This window comes from Rhinatrema bivittatum, chromosome 1 (assembly GCF_901001135.1).
Source record: "Rhinatrema bivittatum chromosome 1, aRhiBiv1.1, whole genome shotgun sequence".
Lineage (NCBI taxonomy): Eukaryota > Metazoa > Chordata > Amphibia > Gymnophiona > Rhinatrematidae > Rhinatrema > Rhinatrema bivittatum.
In genome coordinates this window covers 722,394,255-722,419,149 of record NC_042615.1, presented here as the reverse complement: position 1 = coordinate 722,419,149, position 24,895 = coordinate 722,394,255, and the positions used below count along the sequence as shown (strand labels likewise).

At 44.8% G+C, this 24,895-nt stretch overlaps 1 protein-coding gene across 1 annotated transcript in view; it reads right to left on the bottom strand.

Annotated features, from left to right (window-relative positions):
* Nucleotides 1-534: 534 nt before the first annotated feature.
* The window catches only part of ANKRD55 (ankyrin repeat domain 55), a 142,152-nt gene continuing 117,791 nt past the window's right edge, over nucleotides 535-24,895 (bottom strand). The window contains exon 11 of the mRNA XM_029619627.1: nucleotides 535-816. Coding sequence (XP_029475487.1) covers nucleotides 536-816 — 281 coding nt within the window. The 3' untranslated portion in view covers nucleotide 535. The remainder of the gene's footprint in view (nucleotides 817-24,895) is intronic.

Genomic DNA, 24,895 nt, shown 5'->3' with positions numbered 1-24,895 from the left:
TTCAGCCACCACTGTCACAGTCTCTGGTCCACTAATGCTCAGGAACAGGAAGTGATATTGGGGCTCAGACTACCACAGTCACCCCAATTCACACTCCTATAGGAAGGCCCGGCTTACACATAGACTAAAACTCTTTAATTTGTGGAACAACTGTATGAAAATATCATAAAACTTTATCTTATTAGTAACTGAATCATCAAAGTAAAACAAGCATATTCATTATTCACTGCAACAAACAATTTGGTTAAGCAAATACTATGTATTCCTCTGTCCTTAGACTTTTTTTTTTTTACATTTTTGGTATATGCAGATCACAAACATACAATGTAAAAATGTGGATCAACATATAAAATAGTAGGAAAAGCTCATTTTCTAAGACTTGTGTTAAGTTTTGAGGATCACAATTTAAAAAAAAATATTTTCAATGGCATCAAAATACTGCCTAATCAGTAATGGCCTTGTCCTCATAAATTCCTAATGCAATGAAATATCTGAAATATATTGCATGATTCTTTCTTCAGACATTCACATAGAGCTAATGGCTGTTGTCTGATTTGCTGGGAGCATTCTTCAGATCTTCTATTGGTGTGTGCCATTTCTGGCTTGGGATGGCAGGGAGGACATAGCTTGTTCTAAGAGATTCCCCAGATAGAACAGGCAGGAAGGAACACAGTGAGTAGCTCTGGGAAATTCCTCCTCGCTGAGACTTTGAGGTAAGCACTGGTGAGAGAACTGTTATGCCAGTCCCTAAAGAGTTTAAAGGCAGAGACTTTGACTTTTTGACACCTTGAGATAGTTGTCCAGGTGGTAGCTGAACTGAAAGAAAACAAAAAAAAAAAGTCATGTTTTCTAGATAAAATATGCGTACTTGTTAGATTAATAAAGCTACAGATTTCACAATTCTACTGTACGTAGGAGTATTCATGATGTAGTTAGACTACATATTTTTAAATTAATAATGCAGTATCTGACCGGAGTTTCTAGAATATGCTGGCCAAAGTCATTTCAGCACTTACAGCACTGAGAAGTGTTGACTTCTTGACAAATACATGATACTACAGCTGGGTTCTACTTCTCATGTTGTGGGAATAAAAGCTTTTAGATATTGCAAATTGATGTGGAATAGAAACACAGAAACACAGAGGTCAATATTTGGTGAGTTTGTTCAGCTAAGTTCAGAACTTAGCAGGACAAACCCAGGAATTTGAATTTCCCATCCCCTCAGAACAAATGGTAAATCATAACCTAGCTAAAACTTACCCGGAGTAAAAAAAAGAGGGGGTGCTGGGCATTCCAGGGTTGGAGCTACCACAGCCCACTATATTTGTGAAAAAATATCCAGTAAGCTGGCAAACATATCATACACTATTTGCTTACTTCGATTAATTTGTTCAATGTAAAAACTTGTTTACTTAGTTTTGATCAATGTAAAACTTCTTTTTTATTCTGTTCTATGTAAACCGCTATATGTAGCGATAGTTACTGTTCTTTGTGAACCGGGGTGATATGTATATTATACAGGAACCTCCGGTATATAAATTATTTAAATAAATAAATAAAATAAATAAATAAACAGCAAAGTGACCCTGATAAATTTATCCGAGTAACCCTAGCTGAGTATATTCAGTGGGAGATTTTTGTCGCTGAATATTCAGGTTAAGTTATCCAGGTAACTTTGCTGTTCACCAGCTTACTGAATATGGACCTCATAGACTGTCGGGATGTGCATGGAAAATCTTTTTGGTTTAGTTTGGTTGCCATTTTTTATTCATTTGGTTCATTTCAGTTCCCAAGTATGTTTTTATTTATTTATTTTATATTCCGCTTTTCAGTACTTCAAAGTTCTTTTCTTTCATTCGTTATATTGTTTCTTTAGTTTTCATTAAGGTAAATGGGGGAAGCAATGCATCCTGTTTTAAATTCTATCCATGTTTAATGAAATTTGCAAGCAGGCATCAGTAGCAGAAGGAACAACATGCCAAGGCAAAAGAGCATTGATGTTGCATCCGTCGATCACAGACGGCTGCGACTGCTCTGCCTCACCTCTCTTTTACCCTTTTTCTCCTCCCTTGGAAGGATGGCTGCCTCTGCTGCTGTTTGCCGAAACCCTCAGCATCTCCGAGCCAGCATGAGTGTCCCCGTCCGCCATGCTTCTTCCTGAGGCCTCCTAGGGCACGCGTGCGCACGCTGCCTATGGTTTTGAATACGTCATGGCAAGAACCTCGGGGGCAGCCCCACCACATGACGTCAGTAACTCTGGGTATTTAAACCTCTGCTCTGCTCCAATACAACGAGTTAGCAAGGACTTCGGTTTTGCTACTCTGACCACTTCTAAGCTGCTCGCTTGGATTCCTCACTACCCTCTGGGGTACCTCACTCCCGCGGAAGCTCTGGGTACCCGCTCCTTGGGGGCCTCTTGCTTCTACTCGCCCTCCGGGGTTAATCTGCCTAACCTTAAGGACACCCGCCCCTTGGGGGTCCTGTCTGCTTTTTTTCAGGATCCCTTGGCGCTTCTAGGTACTCGCTCCTTGAGGGCCTATTCTGCTCAGGGTATCCTGCACCTCGGACCACGGGTCCCTCTCTTCATTCAACTACCGAAGGAAGTTATCAGCACTGCTACTCTGTATCACTACACTACAGCTCTCCTCATTCCACCCTTCAGGTTCACGGCCTATCCTGCGCTGCGGAACACTAACGAACCTCTGCTACATCTGGGTGAGACCATCAACTACAGAGTCTGTCTGAGCTTTTCTGTGATATTGCTAGACCACAGTACTGTCTGTTCCTTGGGCAAGATTCAACTCATCATCAGCAGTATAATAAAGCTTTCTTTCCTCAGTGTCTGCTTACTAAGAGTCTAGCCAATCGTTGTGGTTCCCCCATGGGGTCCCTCCCCGTGGGAGGAGTCATCGCCACTTCGACCAAGAGTCCACAATATGCCACAAACCCAACAATTGAAAAGTGGCGTCAACTGTGCCATGAATAGCCCAAAGCATCATGAGAGAGGTAAAACATCACAAATAGTGTTGAGAACACTCCAAGGCACTGGGATGGGGGGGGGGGGGGGGGGGGCAGGGAACAGTACCAACAGTGACATGAAGACCCCAAGGCACCCAGAGAGGCAAATACCTACAGTTCCTGAATGTAATCCACATTGAAATGTCATGAATGACAGAATATAAATAAAATAAAAATAAATAGAAATGGTGGATGAACATTCCAAGACATAGAGTAAGAGCTGTAACAGCAAACACAGTCTGGGCATCAACACCTGTAAACACTGAATGAGGGGTATGAAAGCAAAGCACAATGACATCAACCCTCCAAGGCATAGAGTGAGGGGTTAGACAGCAAGGACAGTGGCAAAAATAATCCAGGACTGAGTAGGGGGTCAGACATCAAGAAGAGTGAAATAAATACCCAGCCATAAAGTGCAGAATGATGCAATAAGAGGACTGGCATCAACAGCCCAAGACACTAAGTGAGGGATAAGATAGCAAGAAAATTGGCATCAACACCCCCAGGCACAGAGGGCAGAGTAAAGTAGCAAGAAGAGAGGCATCAACATCCCCAGACATTAAGGGGTAAAGACAACAAGATGAGTAGTATCAATACCCAAAGGCATGGAGTGCAGAGTTAGGTAGTAAGATGGGAGGCATCAACACAGCATGGCACTGAACTAAGAGAGAGGCAGGGTAGGTAGAACAGGTTGGGCAAGTAACAATGGCACAGCAATACAGCAAGGTGCTGAACCAAAAGAAAGGCAGAACATGAGGAGAAGGCTGAGCAATGAGCAGCAGCAGAAAGGCTCCAAGGCATAAAGACAGAGGCAGGGGAGGAGAAGGTTTTTCTTTTTTGGGGGGGTATCGGGGCAAGAAACACTTCAGTACAACTAGGAGAGAGGTATGGTAGGAGGAGTAGGTTGGGCAGCAACAGTGGCTCAACATAACACAGCAAGACAATGGACTAGAGGAGAGATAGAGCATGAGAAGCAGGCTGGCCAGTGGCAAGGCACTGAGGCCAAGAAGTGTGGGCATTGATTTGGTATAGCTGTGCCCTCAGTGCTCTTTCCACAGCAGAGGGAGGGTTATCTTAAGGAAGGCTAACCTTTCCATCAGCTCTGGTGCCAGCTATGTATGATATGGACTTACAATGTCCTCTGTCATTGAGAATACTTGTTCACCAGGCATGTTGGTTGCTGGACAAAAAAGGAAATACTGGGCAACCTTGGTGAGGTATGTTCACACTGTGGCCTTGTGTGCCAAGTATGCCATCAGGTCTGTGTTCATGACTTCTATGGGCTCTCCAACATACTGCCTGACTGCAGTTTGTACAGGGGTCTTCTATGCAGGGGAGGATAATAGTTAGAGATGTGAATCGTGTGATCGATCGTCTTAACGATCGATTTCGGCTGGGAGGGGGAGGGAATCGGATCGTTGCAGTTTGGGTTTTTTAAATATCGTGTAAATCGTGTAAATCGTGTAAAACATCCATAAAACCCACCCGACCCTTTAAAATAAATCCCCCACCCTCCCGAACCCCCCCAAAATGCCTTAAATTACCTGGGGTCCAGTGGGGGGGAGGGGAAGGGGGAGGGCGGGAAAACCGGCACACTAAAACAACCCTAAAACCCACCCCGACCCTTTAAAATAAATCCCCCACCCTCCCAAACCCCCCCAAAATGCCTTAAATTACCTGGGGTCCAGAGGAAGGGTCCCGCTGTGATCTTTTACTCTCGGACCTCCGGTGCGTTGTAGAAATGGCGCCAGCGCTACCTTTGCCTTGTCATATGACAGGTCAAAGGTAGCGCCGGCGCCATTTTGTTTTTGTCCCCCGACGTCAGGAGCGTAGGAGATCGCTCCCGGACCCCCGCTGGACCCCCAGGGACTTTTGGCCAGCTTGGGGGGGCCTCCTGACCCCCACAAGACTTGCCAAAAGTCCAGCGGGGGTCCGGAACGACCTCCTGCAGTCGAATCGTGTTGGCGTATGGCCGGCACCATTTTGCCCCATTTTGCGCAAAATGGCGCCGGCCGTACGGCAACACGATTCGACTGCAGGATGTCATTCCGGACCCCCGCTTGACTTTTGGCAAGTCTTGTGGGGGTCAGGAGGCCCCCCCAAGCTGGCCAAAAGTCCCTGGGGGTCCAGCGGGGGTCCGGGAGCGATCTCCTACGCTCCTGCCGTCAGGGGACAAAAAAACAAAATGGCGCCGGCGCTACCTTTGCCCTGTCATATGACAGGTCAAACGTAGCGCCGGCGCCATTTCTACAATGCACCGGAGGTCCGAGAGTAAAAGATCACAGCGGGACCCTTCCTCTGGACCCCAGGTAATTTAAGGCATTTTGGGGGGGTTTGGGAGGGTGGGGGATTTATTTTAAAGGGTCGGGGTGGGTTTTAGGGTTGTTTTACTTTGCCGGTTTTCCTGCCCTCCCCCTTCCCCTCCCCCTTCCCCCGATTTACGATTTTTTGACGATAAATCGGGGGAATTGTTATTGTATCGCGGCTCTAACGATTTTTGACGATTTAAAATATATCGGACGATATTTTAAATCGTCAAAAAACGATTCACATCCCTAATAATAGTCTCTGTTGCCAAACATGAAGCTATGGACTGTAGCAACGATGTGCTGGTTGTGGCCATGGGGGTAGAGGGATTAAGGGAAGTGGTGGATTAAGGTGGAAGAGGAAATGGTAGCTTTCAGGGTGCTTCTGCTGTGTAGGAAGACTGTTTTTTCGTACTCTGCATTTCCACTGCCCCTCTGCCTCTGGTACTGCCATTCTTACCCCATAGCCACCAGTTTCTGCCTCCAGTGTCAGGTTAGTGGACTGGAGTAAGCTATTCCTTTTTACCCGTGGGTCACACAGAGGGATCAACATGTAAAAATCCAGCTAAGAGTTTTGAGATGATTTTGCAATTGCAACTGCAAGGGGTCCTTGAGCACCAATATTTCTAATACTATACCCTGTTCCTGCCAGATACCCTATCATTTTTCCTCTAGGATATAGATTATAGGGATGACCTAACTCAGGGTAGCTGTTGTTAAGCTCAAATCCTCCATAGCATCTTTGAAGGGCTGCATGACTTGTACCACCTACATCAGGTGAAACCAATCCTGGGATCTCAGAGAGCGATCCATACTGATCTCGGTTTCCACAGACAGCTTCTGAAAGAGTGTTTACATCATCAGACAGGTGGTATTACACTCGGAGGCAGATATTCAACCACTATCTGGCTGAGAAAGTGTGCCGGACAAACATATCTGGCTAACTTAGCAAGATATTCACATTAACTTAGCCGTGTGGTCACACTACTGTATATACCCTGCTATCTAAAAGTTGCCGGCTAAATATATCTGGCTATCTTTAGACCAGTTCAATTATTAGCTGGATAGGACTGAATATTGACACTTATCTGGCTATCAGGCCGATTCAGTAAAGTCAGCGGAAGAGTGGGTGAACGCCCGCTCTCCTGGCGTGCGCGATACAATATTCAAATGAGGCCCGGCGTTAGAAACTGGCAAAAGGAGGCGCTAGAGACACTAGCGCGTCCCTAGCGCCTCCTTTTTGACAGGAGCGGCGGCTGTCAGCGAGTTTGACAGCCAACACTCAATTTTGCCGGCGTCGGTTCTCGAGCCCGCTGACAGCCACGGGCTCAGAAACCGGACGCCGGCAAAATTGAGCATCCGGTTTTCGACCCGACAGCCGCCAGCCGACTTCCAATTTTTTTTTTTAACTTTTTTTTACTCTTCGGGACCTCCGACTTAATATCGCCATGATATTAAGTCGGAGGGTGCATAGAAAAGCAGTTTTTACTGCTTTTCTCTGCACTTATTTATTTATATTTATTTATTTATTAACTTTTATTTACCGACATTCGTGCAGCACATCATGCCGGTTTACAGAGAACTCAGGTAGGCGATACAATAAAACAATAAAACAAAACAATGTACAAAGAATAAAATAAAAGTAAAAACCATAACAATGTAACCTTAGAACAAAATACTTAGAACAAAAACCTTAGAACAAAATACTATTTCCCGGTATCGGAAGAAATTAGCGTCTACCTTTGTGTAGGCGCTAATTTCTGAAAGTAAAATGTGCAGCTCAGAGGCGCATGGATTGGCTGCACATTTTACTTTCTGAATCGCGAGCGAATACCTAATAGGGCCATCAACATGCATTTGCATGTTGACGGCGCTATTAGGTTCGGCGAGTTGGACGCGTGTTTTCCGCCCCTTACTGAATAAGGGGTAAGGGAAAACGTGCGTCCAATGGCAGGTTAACAGTGCGCTTCATCGGAGCACACTGTACTGTATCGGCCTGTATGTTAGCTGGATAAGTAGCCACCCCCTGGAATATCCCTGTCCTACCCACCGCTTAGCTGGATAACTATTTAGCTGGATAAATAAACTACAGCTAAGTGGTGCTGAATATCAACCTCTTGGTGCCTACATCCTGAATAAGCTGGTGCAAGGATGCCTGATTGCTTCTTGCTTCTCATGGGGCTGTTGCCTACCTTTCACACTCTGGCTAAAATGCACCACTATTTTTCTTCACCTATCAGTTCCTGCAAGAAAAAGCTGACCCCTTCCTTGGCTCCTTACCCCAGAGAGTTCCTTACTGCCAGGTGCAACAAGTATGCAATGCATCAGATCTCCTACTAGGCTAGCATCTATCGCTCACTGCCCTGTCATGTTCCTGCCACAGTCTGTATCCATACAGTCAGAAGCAGAGGTCATGTGTTTCTGACCTAGCCACTTGCCCTCTGTCATCCCCCTTATTTCTGCAATGATATGGGCCAATGTATGGCTGTAGTTTATCATCTGGGTGTGCACAGCACAGCCCAACTATACTCTGCTGGTGACCCCTACTAGAGTTGTTTCCTGACCCTACCTTGTCTAGATGTCACCAGTGTGTCATCAAAACCAGGAAGGCATGCATAGCATTCTGGATGGTTCAGATGTTACTGGTGAAATGAATGCTGCTTCTCTCCTCTGCCTTCAGTTGTGCCTGAATTTAGGCATGGCACAGAGTGTACAGGGTAACAATCACCTGCCCAGAGCCGGTGTTAGCTTTTTTGCTGCCCTGTGCAAACAATTACTGTGTTCCCCCCCCCCCCCCTTTTCATTCAGTTTTGTTCTCGGGCCACCAAAAAAAGCACAGTTTCTTCCAGCAACCTAAACTTTAAAAACTGTCACCTACCACCCTCCATGTCTTCACCCCCTCCCCTGGAACCCATGGCCAGTCTAAGAGTATTAGTTGCCCTAGGAAAACCTTATAATCTTGGCACCACCACCCACATCCATGCACACAATTAAGAATTATGCATTTATAATAACAGATTTTACAAGAAAAGGAATATTCAAACCACTGTCTTTTGAGACAAAAATATTACAACATGTGTATTATATTTTTATGTACTACTATGGCATTAGGGTTTTTGTAATGCATGATTGGTATGGACACCCTCAGAAAGCCATGAGTAAATTACAATTAAAATATAACAAACCTACCACACCAAAACAGCACTAACTTCCAGTACTTAAAAAGTAACAAGTTTACCTATGAAAAGGAAATACTGCATATATTGTACCAGGCCCTAAAAGACTACACCTTCTATTAGAAAAAACAGAACAAACCAAGCTGCTATAAATTCCTGCATGTTAGCAGAAGACCTTTCCTCGGTCACACATGCAGATCACAGGCAGACCCTCACCAAATACAGAAAAATAGAAATTAGAAACTGCCTTGGAAGAAGGTCTCATGATTGGACAGCATCAACCTGGTGCAACAGGAAAGGATCCTGTAGCAAGGACCTGCTCTCCAGGTAGTGTATTATCCTTTCGCACCAAGGATGTCTCCAAGGGCTACTGCCCAGGAGGGAAGGGTTAGGTCGGCCGTCATAGTTGGCGATTCGATTATTAGGAATGTAGACAGCTGGGTGGCTGGTGGGCATGAGGATCGCCTGGTAACATGCCTAACTATATATTATTATATATTATATATTATGCTCTTAACTTTTATGAATTTCTGTTTATTTTATCCATTTTAATATTTAGTTTATTTTCTCTTTTAGTGCTATTTATACTTAAATATATTATATTTTGCTTAGATTTAATTTTTATGTGATTTTATTTGATTTTATCCTTTCCTTTAACAGCTAATTTATTTACCTTCACCTCTTGTAGTTTTAGCTGTTACTATATTAACAAAACATTGTATTTTCTGTATATGTTTTGACCTTGTAAACCGTTGTGAAGGCATGTCTGATGTAATGGTATATAAATGATAATAAACTAAACTAAACCTAGTGCGAAGGTGGCGGACTTCACACATCACCTAGATAGTAGGGATCTGCAGAGCAAAAGTTTAAGTTCATATGTCCATATGTCCAAAGGGGGTCCCATTTGCGGTCAATAAGGACATAAACAGAATTCAATGAGTTGAGTATATGTCCATATGTGCAAATAAAAATTTAAACCCCTCACCCTCCTTAATCCCCCCCCCCCCAAGACTTACCACAACTCCCTGGTGGTCCAGTGGGGTCAGGACGCCATTTCTGACCAACTTTGCAAGGAGCACGTGACGTCGGCGTCACGTCGGAGTGACGCGGCGTCACGTGATTCCCCGCGGGTTCGCGCCGGAACGCTCGTTCGGCCCAAAAGGAACTTTTGGCCAGCTTGGGGGGGGGCTCCTGACACCCCCAAGCTGGCCAAAAGTTCCTTTTGGGCCGAACGAGGGTGCCGGAGGGAACTCGCGGGGAATCACGTGACGCCGCATCACTGCGACGTGGCGCCGACGTCACGTGATTCCCCGCGGGGGTCGCTTCCGGGATCCTCGTTCGGCCCAAAAGGAACTTTTGGCCAGCTTGGAGGCCCCCCCAAGCTGGCCAAAAGTTCCTTTTGGGCCGAACGAGGATCCCGGAAGCGACCCCGCGGGGAATCACGTGACGTCGGTGTGACGCGGCGTCACGTGATTCCCTGCGAGTTCCCTCCGGCACCCTCGTTCGGCCCAAAAGGAACTTTTGGCCAGCTTGGGGGGGGCCTCCTGACCCCCCCAAGCTAGCCAAAAGTACCTTTTGGGCCGAATGAGCGTTCCGGCGCGAACCCGCGGGGAATCACATGACGCCGTGTCACTCCGACGTGGCGCCGACGTCCGTGCTCCTAGGAAAGGCTTTCAGAAATGGCGTCCTCACTCCTCGCTGGATCACCAGGGAGTTGTGGTAAGTCTTTGGGGGGGGGGGGGATTAAGGAAAGTGAGGGGTTTAAATTTTTATTTTGGATCAACAATCGCGATTTCCAACTTATTCAACATAGCTATGTTGAATAAGTTGGAAATCCGATCGTTTATGTCTTATCACTTTTTTAAGTTAAAAAAAAAAAAAAAGTAGCGTTTTACATTTATGTTCAATACGAATGCACACCCCTACTAGATAGGATTTTAGACAGTGCTGGGGAGGAGCCGGCTGTCATGGTACATGTGGGCACCAATGACACAGGAAAATGTGGGAGAGAGATTCTAGAAGGAAAATTTAGGCTTTTAGGTAGAAAGTTTAAATCCAGAACCTCCAGGGTAGCATTCTCTGAAATGCTCCCTGTTCCAGAGGCAGGCAGAGCTCCAGAGTCTCAATGCATGGATGAGACGATGGTGCAAGGAAGAGGGATTCACTTTTGTAAGGAACTGGGGAACCTTTTGGGAAGGGGAAGTCTCTTCCGAAGGGATGGGCTCCACCTTAACCAGGGTAGAACCAGACTGCTGGCGCTAACCTTTAAAAAGGAGAGAGAGCAGCTTTTAAACTAGAACAAAGGGGAAAGCCGACAGTCACTCAGCAGCGCATGGTTCAGAGGGAGGTATCTTCAAAGGATACTAATGATGCATTAGAATTAGGGCATCCCAACAGTGGGGTTCCAATAATTAGAAAAGCAGTCCAAGTGCCTGTAACTAAAAACTCACCTGAGCTAAAAAATTCTAACTTATCCCTATCAATTAAAAAGCAGAATGAAAATACAAACAATAAACAAACTTTGAAATGTTTGTATGCTAATGCCAGAAGTCTAAGAAGTAAAAGGGGAGAATTAGAATGTATAGCAGTGAATGATGACATAGACTTAATTGGCATCTCAGGGACATGGTGGAAAGAGGATAACCAATGGGATAGTTATATTGCAATGACAGAGAGGAGCATCCGGGAGGTGGTGTGGCACTTTATGTCCAGGATGGCATAGAGTCCAACAGGATAAACATCCTGCATGAGACTAAATGCAAAATTGAATCCTTATGGGTAGAAATCTCTTGTGTGTCAGGGAAGACTATAGTGATAGGAGTATACTACCGTCCACCTGGGCAAGATGGTGAGACAGACAGTGAAATACTAAGAGAAATTAGGGAAGCTAAACAAATTGGTAGTGCAGTAATAATGGGAGATTTCAATTAGCCCAATATCTGGGTCCATCAAGCCCAGCATCCTGTTTCCAAAAGAGGCCAAACCAGGCCACAAAAACCTGGCAATTACCTGTTATGGTTATTGATGTTTGGGTGGATCCTTGGACACTGTGGCAGCTGACCACGCCCATGGGGGGCAGTCCCGTGAGGGACCACAGTGTCAGGTTAGACTCTGGACACACAAACACAGATTTGAATCTTTTATTAAACAATTTTGGAAACCACCAGAGGTGGCAGTAGTGAGTAGTGGATGTTGAGCCCGGCTGGGCAGGTCTCCCACAGAACCTGGAACAGCAAATCCTCTGCTAGGCAGTGCTGTAGTGGAAAGAGACTGAGAGTTATGAGTACACGATAAGAAGCATTCAGAGTTCCAGGTAGAATTAGGAGAAGCTCCGAAACAGGGAGAGCAGGCCCTCGAAGAGCGAGTACCTGATCCCTTAGAGCAGAGAGACTCAGTTGTATTGTACTCATGTAGCAATAACAGAGATTCCACTAGACGAGAGGTCTGGCACCGGGACAGAGGGCAGGCCCTCGAGGAGCGAGTACCTGGTTCCAGTGGAGCAGTACTGTGGAATAGATGGTAGTTGTACTCACAGATGGAAACTGTTAGTGAAGTCTTCCAAGTAGAAAGGTTTGAAGATGCAGGCAGCGACTCAGGGAATATGGGCCCTCGAGGAACGAGTACTGGTTTCCTGATAGCATCTGAAAGAAGCAGAAGAGGCCCCCGAGGAGCGGGTGCCCCGTTAGCAACCCCGAAGGGTGTAAGAGTTCCAGATAGCGCTGGAGTGGCAGAGCAGCTTCGGGACGGAGAGCGAATCCCATCCATAGAGATTCCGTTGCTAACTCGATGAGCTAGCAAATACTGTAGGCTTAAATATCCGGGCAGCATGATGTCATATCAGGGGGATGCCCCTGAGGTTCGTACCAACATGGAAATAAAGATGAGGGCGGCATGCGTGCGTGCGCCCTAAGGTACCTTGGAGGAGCATGGTGGGAGGCAACACCAAAGCCGGTCTGGGGACGCCGGAGAGGATGGCAAACAGACGCTGCGGCAGCCAGTAGTCCGAGGTGAGTGGGAGGAGCTGCAAGTAGTGAGAGGTAGGCGGGGTGAAGCCGGTAAAGCCCGATGGTCGCAACATTATCCAAACACTAAGATCCCATGCTATTGATGCAATTAATAGCAGTGGTTATTCCCTAAGTAAACTTGATTAATAGCAGTTAATGGACTTCTCCTCCAAGAACTTATCCAAACCTTTTTTGAACCCAGCTACACTAACTGCATTAACCACATCCTCTGGCAACAAATTCCAGAGCTTTATTGTGCGTTGAGTGAAAAAGAATTTTCTCCGATTAGTCTTAAATGTGCTACTTGCTAACTTCATGGATGGCCCCATAGTCCTTCTATTATTTGAAAGTGTAAATAACCGATTCACATCCACTCATTCAAGACCTCATCCACTCATTCAAGACCTCTCCCACTCTGGCAGGTGCAGGGCGGACGCCCTGCACCTGCCAAATAAATGATGTCCTGGAAGGAACTGTAATGGATTGGGATAAACACAGGAGGATCCCATGTGGCTAAAGAATAGAAATGAAGTTAATGGGTGACCTGAACAGAGTGTCAGTTACTTCCCTTTATAGAATAAAAAAGAAATGTATTAAATTAAATTCATTAAAAAAGAAACCTTGCTGGCAGACTGGATGGACCACTTGTTTTTTTTTTCTGCCATGATTTACTAATGTTACTATGCAATTTGTGGCTACGATGTGCAGCAGCTACTTAAATCCCGTATTCTCCACCATCTGCAGTGACTGGTCATTCAGGGCAATCTGATTATCCATATTACCAGTTTTTGATGCTGCTTGCCCCCTCTGCTCCTTATGGCTTGCTGCTGATGTAGGGGTGAGGGCTAGTGGCCTGCCACCTCAATGGGGGATGGGGCTGGGGGTTTGGTTCGGGAGATAGACTTTCCCTTGGTAGTGGTTTTCCTGCTCAAGCTGAATTGAGGATGGGGGTCTCCAGACTGGTATTGGCCTCTCCTGAAAATGTCTAAAAATTGTTGTTTTTGCAAATGATTGACCATACCACTGTTTGAAAGATGGCTCAATACCTTCCCTCTACTGATGGCCTTTTGACAGTGAATGCATTCTGCATAATAAAGATCCTCCATAACTATAAAATGCCTCCTCACCTCTAATATCTTGCAGGATCCCCTCTCTTTGGGTGCTGCTGCTGGGGTTGTTATTGAGGATGGACCTGAAGAGGAAAGATCATTGGTGTTCCTCATGGTCTCGACTGTCTGCTATTCTTGGAAGGTGATCTTGGCCCCATGCAACCAAAATACTCATCCACTCTCTTATCACTTCCTTCTTATACTACTATAATTTGCTGTTTTGGGCTTCTCACTGAACCATATTTCTCCATTGCAATCCATTCAAAATTGAACTACACAACTTACCTTCCTTAAGTGTCACTATGACCATGTACTCTCACTTCTCAAGTCACCATATTGGCTCCCTATCCATTTTCACATACGGTGTAAGCATATCTATAAGTGCTTTCACTCTATCAGATCCTCACTACCTAACTTCTCCTCTCTCTACACCCTTCCTCTTGAATTCTGTTCATAGACCATGTACCTCTTATCTAAGCTCTTTTCCTCCACCACAAACTCCCAACCCAGCACTTTCCACCTTGCTGTACCATATGCCTGGAATTGACTTCCTGAGTCTGTGCATCATGCTCCCACTCTGGCCAAATCCAGCTTAAAAAAAATCACCATTTTAAAGCTGCTTTTAAAGACTTAGCACTTGTCTATAATAAATACATTCCAATAGACTTATGTTTATCTTTAGATTATAAGCTCCATGGAGTAAGGACTTTCTCTTTTGTGTATCTGTATAGTACTGCCTATGTCTAGTAGTGCTTTATAAATGATAAACAGCATTAGTAATAGTAGTATTAAAGAAAATGTAGGGCTGACTAGGTCCTGCTAACCTTTAATATTAGGAATTTTCAGCAATGGGAGATTCAGAAGGTGAGGAAATTGAAGTGAGTGATAGGAGGATCTTTCCTCAAAGGGGATGATCAGGTTTGGATGTATAAAGGGTGACTTTATGAGTCATGCGGGAGGAACTGCAGCCTAGAGTTAGAAACATCTTGGGCTAGTTGCTGATGCGAGATTTCAGAGAGCTCAGAGAAGGTGGCCAAGGAGTGTGCTGGAGAGGGGCGTTCTCTCTCTAGTGAAGGTAAAGACCACTCAGGAAAATTTCAATCAGGCTCCAGGTAAGGAACAACCAGTGCAGTTTTGGTATAAAAAGGAATTTCTAGTCGTATTTTGTTGTTTTTTCATCTGGGCCTGAAGGAGAAAGGGGTCTGGGTAAGAACTGAACCAAGTGAACTAGTTACTCAGCAGTCTCTGACGAGTGTCTTGCTGCCAAAGGGGGTGGGAAGAAGGGGTATGAAGCCCCTCTTCCACTGATTATCCTTGAAGGAAGGAGATCACACAGCGTCCTGGAACTAAATTCAGTACCAGTCCCCCACTCCCAGGGTTAGGATTTTTCCATTGCCCAAAGTGTGGTGGTGGTGGTAACTCTTTATTTCTCTCTTGGGGAGTTCTTCTATTTCAAGGTATGTTCAAAGAATGTGAGTGCCAACAAAATATTCAGGACTCTCAGGAGGGGTGTCCAAACAAAACTTTATTGCAGCAGTCCTTCAAAAGGAAGTTATGCCACTATATGCACTAGTTCTGGACATAACCAAATGTAATTCAAGTTCTCCAACTTTCCTGACAAGAGGTATGTCTGGCCATGTGGCAGCATGGTTCCAGGGAGCAGTTCGATGGCAAAATCATACGCTAGTGCTTAGGAAACATCTCCATTTGCTTTTTACTGAAAATGTTTGCAAAGCCAAAGTATTGCGTCAGGAGGCTTGGGGATATTTCCACTATAGAGGCCACAAGGGTAGAACTCATAGGCCCCAGGTCCAGAATATAGGAAGAGAAGCATGAAGGCGACTATCAGATGATCCGTCCTGCATGCCAGTCAGTGAGTGGGCTATGTAACTGAAGCCATGGTAGCCACAGGAGGACCGTACTAGAAAGTGATTTGAGGACCTAGAATGAAATGATTTGGGAGAACCACATACCCACTAGTAAATTCAGATCCACTGTGATCTGCTCCACCCCATCCCTTGACTCAGGGCCAACCATCAATGACAACAACAGGGACCAGTGTAATATTTGGTCAGATAAGAATTTTGTGCAGGAAGACAAAATCCTAGCTTATGAAATTCCCTGCCAACCTGGAGTCAATTAGGGTGAGCAAAACCTGATGGCCAGTGTAAGGAAACTGAGACTGAGGGATGCTGGGTCATGTGACTGAGAGAATCACCAACAAGGTCCAAAGGAATCTGTTCCTGTGACACAGACAATGAACACTGACTTGACCTGGATTTACATGGACAATTTCTAACTGAGTGTCAGAGGCCAGCACAATAAAAGCAAAACCCCAGCTGCATCCTGCGATCTTCCTGCATTTGAGAAAGGCGAGTACCAATAAAGCCCAGTTCCATGGACACCTCAATTGGCAGAGCAGCTTTGATCTGCAGGACAATGTGGAGGACAGGGCTCATGGCAGAAAGTTGGAACTCTGATTGTTGTTCTCAGATATGGGCATTCAAGCACAGACACAGGAGGATGAAGGCATCCAGTTCTGAAGGCATCTCCTGGCATATCAGCTCATCCTTGCTCCAATCTGCCAAACCAGGGTTTCCCAACCAGTGTGCCATGGCACATTGGTGTGCCTTCAGACCAGATTAAGTGTGCCATGGAAAGGTCAGTACTGAATGATGCTAGATCCAGACGAGCATTTGGGCTCTGCTCTCAGCATATTACAGCAACAAGAGACAGCAGTGGCATCAATCAAATTTATAGGAACTCCTTCTTGAGAGCATGTGTAATTATTCATACTTCTTCCAAGCTACAGCATGAGCTCTGGAGTTTGGTAATTAATGGGGAGAATGCAAGGCACAGTTAGCTGTGACTTGTTTTGTGCATCACAAATATTGCATACAACACTTCCTCATCTTCCCCATCTTTGAATCCTTACAACCTCTGTCTTATCCATAAGCTGAGTGAAATGGGAGAGCATGCAGTGGGCATTGAATATGATCCATGGAGAGCTGGGAGCAGCAGTAGTGGAGGAACTCTGGCAGCCACATATGACAGCTAAGGTAACTAACTGAGCTGGCTGCCTGCACCACACTGGCTATTTTTCTCCTGCACTTGGTAATTTTATTATTTATGGTTCCATTGTACATTATCTTGATTTTAAAGAAAGAATGGCAATTATTCAAACCAAATAAACTAACTAACTAACCAGTATATAGAGGGAAATGTTCAATCATGTCTTTGCCCCCCTCCCCCTTTATTTTAAAATTTAAGAGAAACACTGGTGGGGTTTTTTTTCAGTGCTTCTCTAACTCTTCTTTTGGCCATTTGAGTCCTCTCCATGTCCACACTGCCTGCTCCATGGAGGATGGTGTGCCACACAACATTTTTGTGAATGTAGGTGTGCCTTGAACATGAAAAGGTAGGGAAACACTGTGCTGAACCATTCCAGAAGTCCACAGCAAGGGCCTAATTTTATCACCCATCTCTGCCTTGACCAAGTAGATTTCCACTCTGTACTGTCCGATAGCATGGGTTTCATTTTACATGTGGAAAAGGGAGGTAGAGGCTGGAATCAAGCAGCCAAGGTCATTAAAAATGCATTTAAGCACTATGACAAAGGCATCACAGTCTGAAATCAAATGATACTATTTTTCTCAGAATGATGACGCCAAGGCCAGAGCCTCTCCAATTAGTAGCAAAATTATGTAATGTGACTCTTGACTTGTGATTAGGAAAACAGGAAGCCTGCAAGGTATATGTTATAGAACACTGGTTCGGAAACCTCCATCAAGATTTTGGATTTCCAATCATGTGCAGGGATTTTCTACCCAGGGCTCCTTAAGCAGATGCTCCAGAACTGCAGGAGGTATAGGAGCGTGAGGAGGCCCCTGCTGTGACTGCAGTCCTGAGGCCCCAGGTTGGAGGTTCTGGGTAAGTGCATTGGCTTGGTTCTCCCAGTTTACACTGGGTTTCCAAACCTGCAACTAGTCTGGTGGGGCCCATATTGGCTAGAGCTTGATGTGACAATCAGTCATCAGTGGGTGGCCCCAAGAACAAGTGGCTGGATGCCTGGAGAGAAAAGTCAAAGCAGACAAATGGTGAAGGCCGAGAAGATAGGTGACTTTCACCTACTCTAGCCATCTTCCTCTGGGGTTGAGCCCTCAGATGCTAGTAGCCAGCAAGACATAGATAATGGGAGTAGCCCCAATCCAAAGCAAGGAGCTAGAAGCTTGGAACAGAAAAGGAGGGTGGAGCACACTAGAAAACTAGGAACATGAAAGAGGTCAAGCAGGAATGCTGAAGGCAAGAACCGGAGGTAATTAAGTCTTCTGGGTCCAGGTAACAGGATTTCTATCTGAACAACATGCTAGGAAGACTGAGCTATGCAAAATGAATTGTGTTTTGAATATATATGGAAATCACAGTAGATCCAAGAGGTAAACAATTTTTACCTCTTGGATCTGGCTTCTCTGCTATTTTTGTTTGCTTGATTTTTTCCCCTGGATTCCATGGTTTAATTTATTTTGTATTAAAATAGAATCTGAACTTTTCTTTAAACAGGGAAGGAAAAAAACCTGTCATGTACTCAAGAAATGCCTATTGTAGTATGTCCATTCACAAGGGGCTTCTTATCGTTACTGCTATGAAAGAAACCATCTGTGCTGAATGCAATCATTAGTCCTTGAGAGGTTTTGTGTATGAAAATATATATATTTTTAAAAACTTTTACAGATGATAATGAATCAGTTCAAATCAACAACAAACAGCCCAGAAGCTATCCAAGACAAAAACTGAGCTATCAAAGTCTGCAACAAAAGAAGAAAAATATAAAAATGTATTCCTACATCACATCAAAGGTACTCTGTCAACATGTTTTTTTGTTTTTTTTTTTATGTATGTGGGTTTTGTGTGTGGGGAGGGAGGGGGGTTGGTGTCCATATTTTTGTTAGGTTTTATGTGAGGTACGAGATGTTATGCAGCAGCTCTTTCTTTGTATTTGTTCACCACTTTACACCATTAATACCGAGAAAGCGATATATAAATAATTAAATATAAATACATACATACCCTATTTCTCACTTTGGAGTTTGCATATTTGCATAATACCGTCGTGCCAAATAGAAGAAATGAATCCCCCTTTAAGATTATCAAGGCTGGTACTTTCTTACAGCAGTTATTCATTGCCTTTAAAATGAAATAGCTAACGGGTATCTTGACAATGACACGTTTTCAAAGGCTTAGGGGCCTTTTCTGCAGGCAAAAATGAGCCTTCATAAATCTTTCATATTTGGCTAGGAATATTTTTAAGCCACTGAAAGTATGTGCTTGCTTTGGTGTGGTCATAAACTGTATGCATGCACATTTCAGTTTACAAAATGTACACACCTGGTAGGCATGCTGCTAATATGCATACTTTATGCCATGGTTGAACAGCATAGAAATGTATATGTGTACTTTTACCGGCATAACAAACTGATCTTTGAACACAATGCAGACATAATGCAGGGGGTACTGCATTATTCTGTGCGGCTGCAGAAATGTACAAAGAGACCACAATAAAACAATTGTAACGATGTGTAACAAGGATATTTTTTTCTAGAAGAACTGAAGCCTCAAGACAATGCTTTCCCTTGGAGGTTTCTGTGGTCCCTACTTAGTTGTTGGTAGCCCCTGTCTTCAAATGAGACAGAAACCACAATATAATCCAAAACATTCTTTCCATCAGGACAATATACTGTGCGTCCTTGTTCCTTACAATTTCCGTTCCTGAAAACGATGACAGTGCAACTCAAGGTTACTGCACACAAAAGGGCAGTAACCTTGATGATAACATTTCAGTTACATTGTTAACATATCCTTCCAGTAAAACCACAAAAGAAATGGTCATGATCTTTGTTTTAACTTGCTGGACTTGGTTTGACTGGTTTCATTCTTACTGTGTGGGAGAAACATGCCCATCCTGTTACTTATCAAAAAGCTTCTAACAAATGTCAAGTATCAGCTGTAGGAATTCAGCAATTTCATTTGAAGCAGAAAAAATAACCTCAGTGACGTGGAAGAACTAGCCATAGGCAAGCTGCTGTTTTCTCCTAGGTCTCCTAGGAGCCTTCCCCATATCGGGGTGGGAAGGCCGCAACGTGGCCGGTGCTCCTATCCCCTTTCCTGGCTCCTGCCCTAACCTGGAAGGCAGGTAAGAGGTGGGCAGCAGCAGCAGCAGCAGCAGCAGCAGCAGCAATAAAGTGGCACTTAGGTTGGGGAGATGGTGAGAAGGCAAAGCTGAATGGGTATGGGGGAGAGGGGCCAAGAGAGGTGGACTGGGGGCTGCGGCTATGTAAGCGGCCACTGGGCTGCCCCATGCCATCTTTTTCTTGACAGCATTTGCATCTGCCTGCCTCCTAGGACACTCTGTGGTCTGTCCTCCCTGGCCATGACTCAAGTGGGTGCGAGGCCTCCGGCTCCTTGAATAAAGGATTGCAGTGCGAGTTCAGCGGTGAGGATTCCGGTGAGGCATCTAAATAGGTATGAATCCTGCAGCAGCATCTGCTTTCCTTTTGGACCTTGCCTGGTGGAGTTGGGGGCCTTCACTTGCAGATAACCAAGTGGGCTCCTGATTAATTTCAAGTTTAAAAATAAGTTCTGGTTTTCTTTTGGGTCAACAGAGGTTGGGAGATGCTGGCAGCCTTTTAGCTTCCATGGCACATGTGGCCTCATCCTGGGGCCATTCATCCGAAGGGACAGAGACAGGATGGAGGCGGTCCAGAGAAGGGCGACCAAAAAGGTGGAGGGTCTTCATCGAATGTCTTATGAGGAGAGTTTGAAGAATCTAAATATGTACAACCTGGAGGAAAGGAGGAGCAGGGGAGATATGATACAGACTTTCAGATACTTGAAAGGTTTTAATGATCCAAAGTTAATGACAAACCTTTTCCGTCAGAAAAAAATCAGCAGAACCAGGGGTCATGATTGAAAACTCCAGGGAGGAAGATTCAAAACCAATGTCAGGAAGTATTTCTTCACGGAGAGGGTGGTGGATGCCTGGAATGCTCTTCTGGAGGAAGTGGTGAAGACCAGAACTGTGAAGGACTTCAAAGAGGTATGGGATAAACATTGTGGATCCATAAAGTCTAGAGGATGTGAATGAAGAGTGGGTGGCTCGCAGGAATGACGGCTACTACCTGGAGATAATACCCTTATTCAATAAACATACACAAGGTTAATTCGACTCCAAAATTGCTCTAAGCTTCAACGGTTAGAGGTAATGTAGAAAAAAGGATTTCCATTCACAAAAAAAGCGGGGAGTAGCTTGTTTGTTACAGCGGTTACTATCCCAAACCAAATAAGCCTGATACTTCACTTTCAATGCATATCCAGCATAGCTCTCTGTTTCAACGGCAGGGGAGAAAGTCTGATACTTCACTTTCAATGCATATCCAGCATAGCTCTCTGCTTCAACAGCAAGAGAGAAAGTCTGATACTTCACTTGTTACAGCGGTTACTCCCCCAAACCTAATAAGCCTGATACTTCACTTTCGATGCACTTCACTTTTCAATGCTTCAAAGGCAGGGGAGAAAGACTTATACTTCACACATATCCAGCATAGCTCTCTGCTTCAACGGCAGGGGAGAAAGTCTGATACTTCACTTTCAATGCATATCCAGCACAGCTCTCTGCTTCAATGGCAGGGGGGAATGAAGAAAAGTGGATCTATATACAGACAACAACCAACAAGGACTGAATTACATAGTCTAGGTAAACAAATAAGCATGGGTGTAGCTTGCTTATTGCGGCGGTTACTACCCCTAACTAATTAAGCTAGATATTCACTTAGATGCAGTTCCAACACTGCTCTCTACATTAATGGCGGGGGGTGGAAGGGAAATAGAACCAAAAGGTTACTAAGGGCCAAGAGTAACAGATAAGTATGAGAAAAAAAAAAAGAGTGCGAAAGCTTGCTGGGCAGACTGGATGGGCCTTTTGGTCTTCTTCTGCCGTCATTTCTATGTATCTATGTTTCTATGTGATGCTCCCTGGCATGAGGTGCAGTGGCACAAGCAGCTGCATTTGGGGGCCATTCATGTTTCAATAGTTGGGTGGTGTTGGGGTGAGATTTACCATGGTCCCGGAGCAGCTAACTATGATCCAACGCTTAGGCAGAGGGAAGGGAGGCAGAAAGAGTGGATGCTGATGCATGATCTGGCAGGTGCAGTACTTTAGTCAATGCACTGATGCTGCCAGCTGGAGTTGTTCTCCTGGATTGTGTGGTATGTGCCTCAGCTGCAGGTGCTGTTGTTGTTCCAGCCTGTCCTGTGTCTGCTCGAGTGGGTTTGATCCTGGCTGTAGGATCTGGAGGGCACAGATTTCCTTTTTGTTTTGTTGGGATGTGGAAAAAGATGTTCATGATATGTTTCTATAACAACAAAGAAAACAGGTGCAGGTTTTCTGTGAAGACTGCTGGGGGTCTTGTTTGGCCATTGTTTTTTTAAGGCCCCATGTAGATTATTTACTGATGCCTCAGATGGTGGGAGTTTTGGTATTTATTTTCAGGGGTCCTGGTGCACTGAGGCATGGTCAGAATCCTGGCACCAACATGAGGCCTCTTCTGTTACCCGCGGAGATCATGAGATCCGGCTTGGAGCGACTGCACTTTAAAGATAAATTCCCCCTGATGCAGGCTCTTCGAAATGTCAGCTGATGTTGGGGCATTTTGATTGTTTATTCACATAGGTTTAAATAACTCCATTTATTTGGTTACCAGTACTGTACATTTTCACATTCCTTGAGAAGGTTTTTATATGCAACAAAAAATTTCTTGAAAAATATCAGTTTAAATTATGGGTGAAGGATCGAGAGGACTGGGATACCTTTGTTTTAGAGAGGTGTTGCACGTATTTTCCCGGCTTGCTGACACCCTGCTTAGTGTGCATTATCTCCTCTGCATTTCTGTTCGCCTATAATTTTTTCACGTTCTTTCTCCTTCTTTGTGTTGGCACCAATATGGGACTACCAGGGATATTCCCTTCCTGGAGTTATTCCTGATTATGGTAGTGCTGCATATATCAGGCAAGAGTTTGTATAACAGAACTGTATTATTCAGATTTGGCAACATGGCTGTAGTAGAAGCCATCAGTGTAGTGTCTGCTAAAGCAGCAGGTGTGGTCTCTCTGAGAGACCACACCTGCTGGTCTCTCAGAGAGAAGGAACTCAAAAATGAAATTTCAGATCTATTAGTAAAAATTTGTAACCTATCATTAAAGTCATCCATTGTACCTGAAGACTGGAGGATGGCTAATGTAACCCCAATATTTAAAAAGGGCTCCAGGGGCAACCAGCAGTAGTTGATGGACTTGAAGAGAGGTTTCTATGCCTTTGCACACTTTCCTAATGTTGTCAGAGCTATCGACTGCACTCATGTGGCCAGCATTCCACCCCGTCAGAGGGAGAAGGCATACCACAACAGAATGTTCTTCCACTCCCTGAACGTCCAAGTGATCTCTGATGCTGGAATGCACATCCTGGACGTGATGGCCAGGTACCTGGGAGCCACATATGATTCCTTTATCCTTAGGCAATCGGGGCACTTTGACAATCTTGAGGCTGGCCTGTATGGTGATGGTTGGCTTGTAGATAAGTCATACTTTTGTTTGATAATTCCATGTTTGCCTTTTTGTATGGGAGGTGGCTGTGGGAGAGGATATGATCACACTTATACCCTATTATAAACGTTGATGTTGTTTATAATAAGTAGTTTTTGCTAGTTTTTCAGTTTACTGTTAAATGTAATAGGTTGTTGTATTTGTAAACCGGAGTGAAAGCTGCTAGATATACCTCGGTATAAAAAACCTCTTAAATAAAATAAATAAATAAATGATCGGTGGCATGTGAAGTGCCTTGTGCAGTCACGTATGCAGGCCATTGGCCCAGGCCATGGCTTTTTGTCCCCCATGTATCACAGGCCAGAAAAATGAGTGAGGGCAAACAATGCATTGGACTTAAAGGTTGCTGAGTGAGGAACCACTATACACTTTGCTCGTCTACATTAGCAAAAAGGCACCATTCCTATCCTCCACTTGAGAGCTCTTACAATGTCACTGGTGTATCTTAAGCTTGACCCGTCCACACCACCGTCACAGCACTATCACATGTGGGCCGTTACTGAGGCATCACAAAGTTTGTGGCACATTGTTTCTATATAGCCTGACACACCAGTAGCATGACCACTACCTTGTGCATGTTGGTGACCTGCGATATTTCCTGTGTGTGGGCTCACTAATGGGTTTCTATGGAGGACAGACTGCAGAGCTGCCACAGACATTCGCATGCACAGTATGAAGTACGGCTTTTGTTGCTACCACAGGTGTGCCACCTCTTATGTATCTTCTCAAGGTTGGTAGCCAGCTACACACCAGTAGCCTTTGCTGGGTTGGGAGGGCCTGTTATGCAATACATCCAATAGCCACATCTGATTTAGTAGTCATGAACAGATGAGCTCCTTTAGCCTACAGCTAGCCTGCACATATAGTGGCCAACAACAATGTGAAAGTCATTTAGGCCATGCTAATTACTTTTTAAGGCTCAGCAAAGGTGCATACTACCTTATACAATCATACTGGATGCTGTGGTTTGCCACTCACATCTGCAAGTGACAATGCAATCATTCATGCATTTCTTCTGCCATTGTCACAGCAGATTCAGGGTATGGTTGCAGGCCTTGGTGTCTCACCCCTGTTGCCATTCCCAACACACTGGCAGAGATGAGGTACAACGAAGCCTTATGTGCTACCCGCTGTGTCATAGAATGCACCTTCGGCCTTCTGAAAAGTAGTTTTTGCTGTTTGGACACAATGGATAGAGCTTTCATGTATGCCCCACCCAAAGTTGCAAAGATTGTATTGCTGTGCTGCATATTCCATAATCTGCTCCACACCCGGAGTACCAATGGACCTAATATCCAGATCTCCCCCAGGATTCCCCATCTCCCTGCACAAGTCCAGGAGACCACGCTGAGTGGCAGCCAGATTTGGCAAAACCTAATATAAAGACACTTTGCCTGAATCGCTTCACCTACCACGTCCCCTTTCAGGGGAGGGTCACCTGCAGTCTGTTAGCTGCTCCTCTCCTCACTAGCCTTTCTCTTTTTCTCATTGCTTGACTGTGTAGCTCACTGTCTTGTATAAACTACATATGGATACTCTGGATTTGTATTGATAAAGCACCAGTACAGTGTATACTGTGAAAAGTAAACATTATATGAAAGACGTGTCGCTGCCACGTTCTGCCT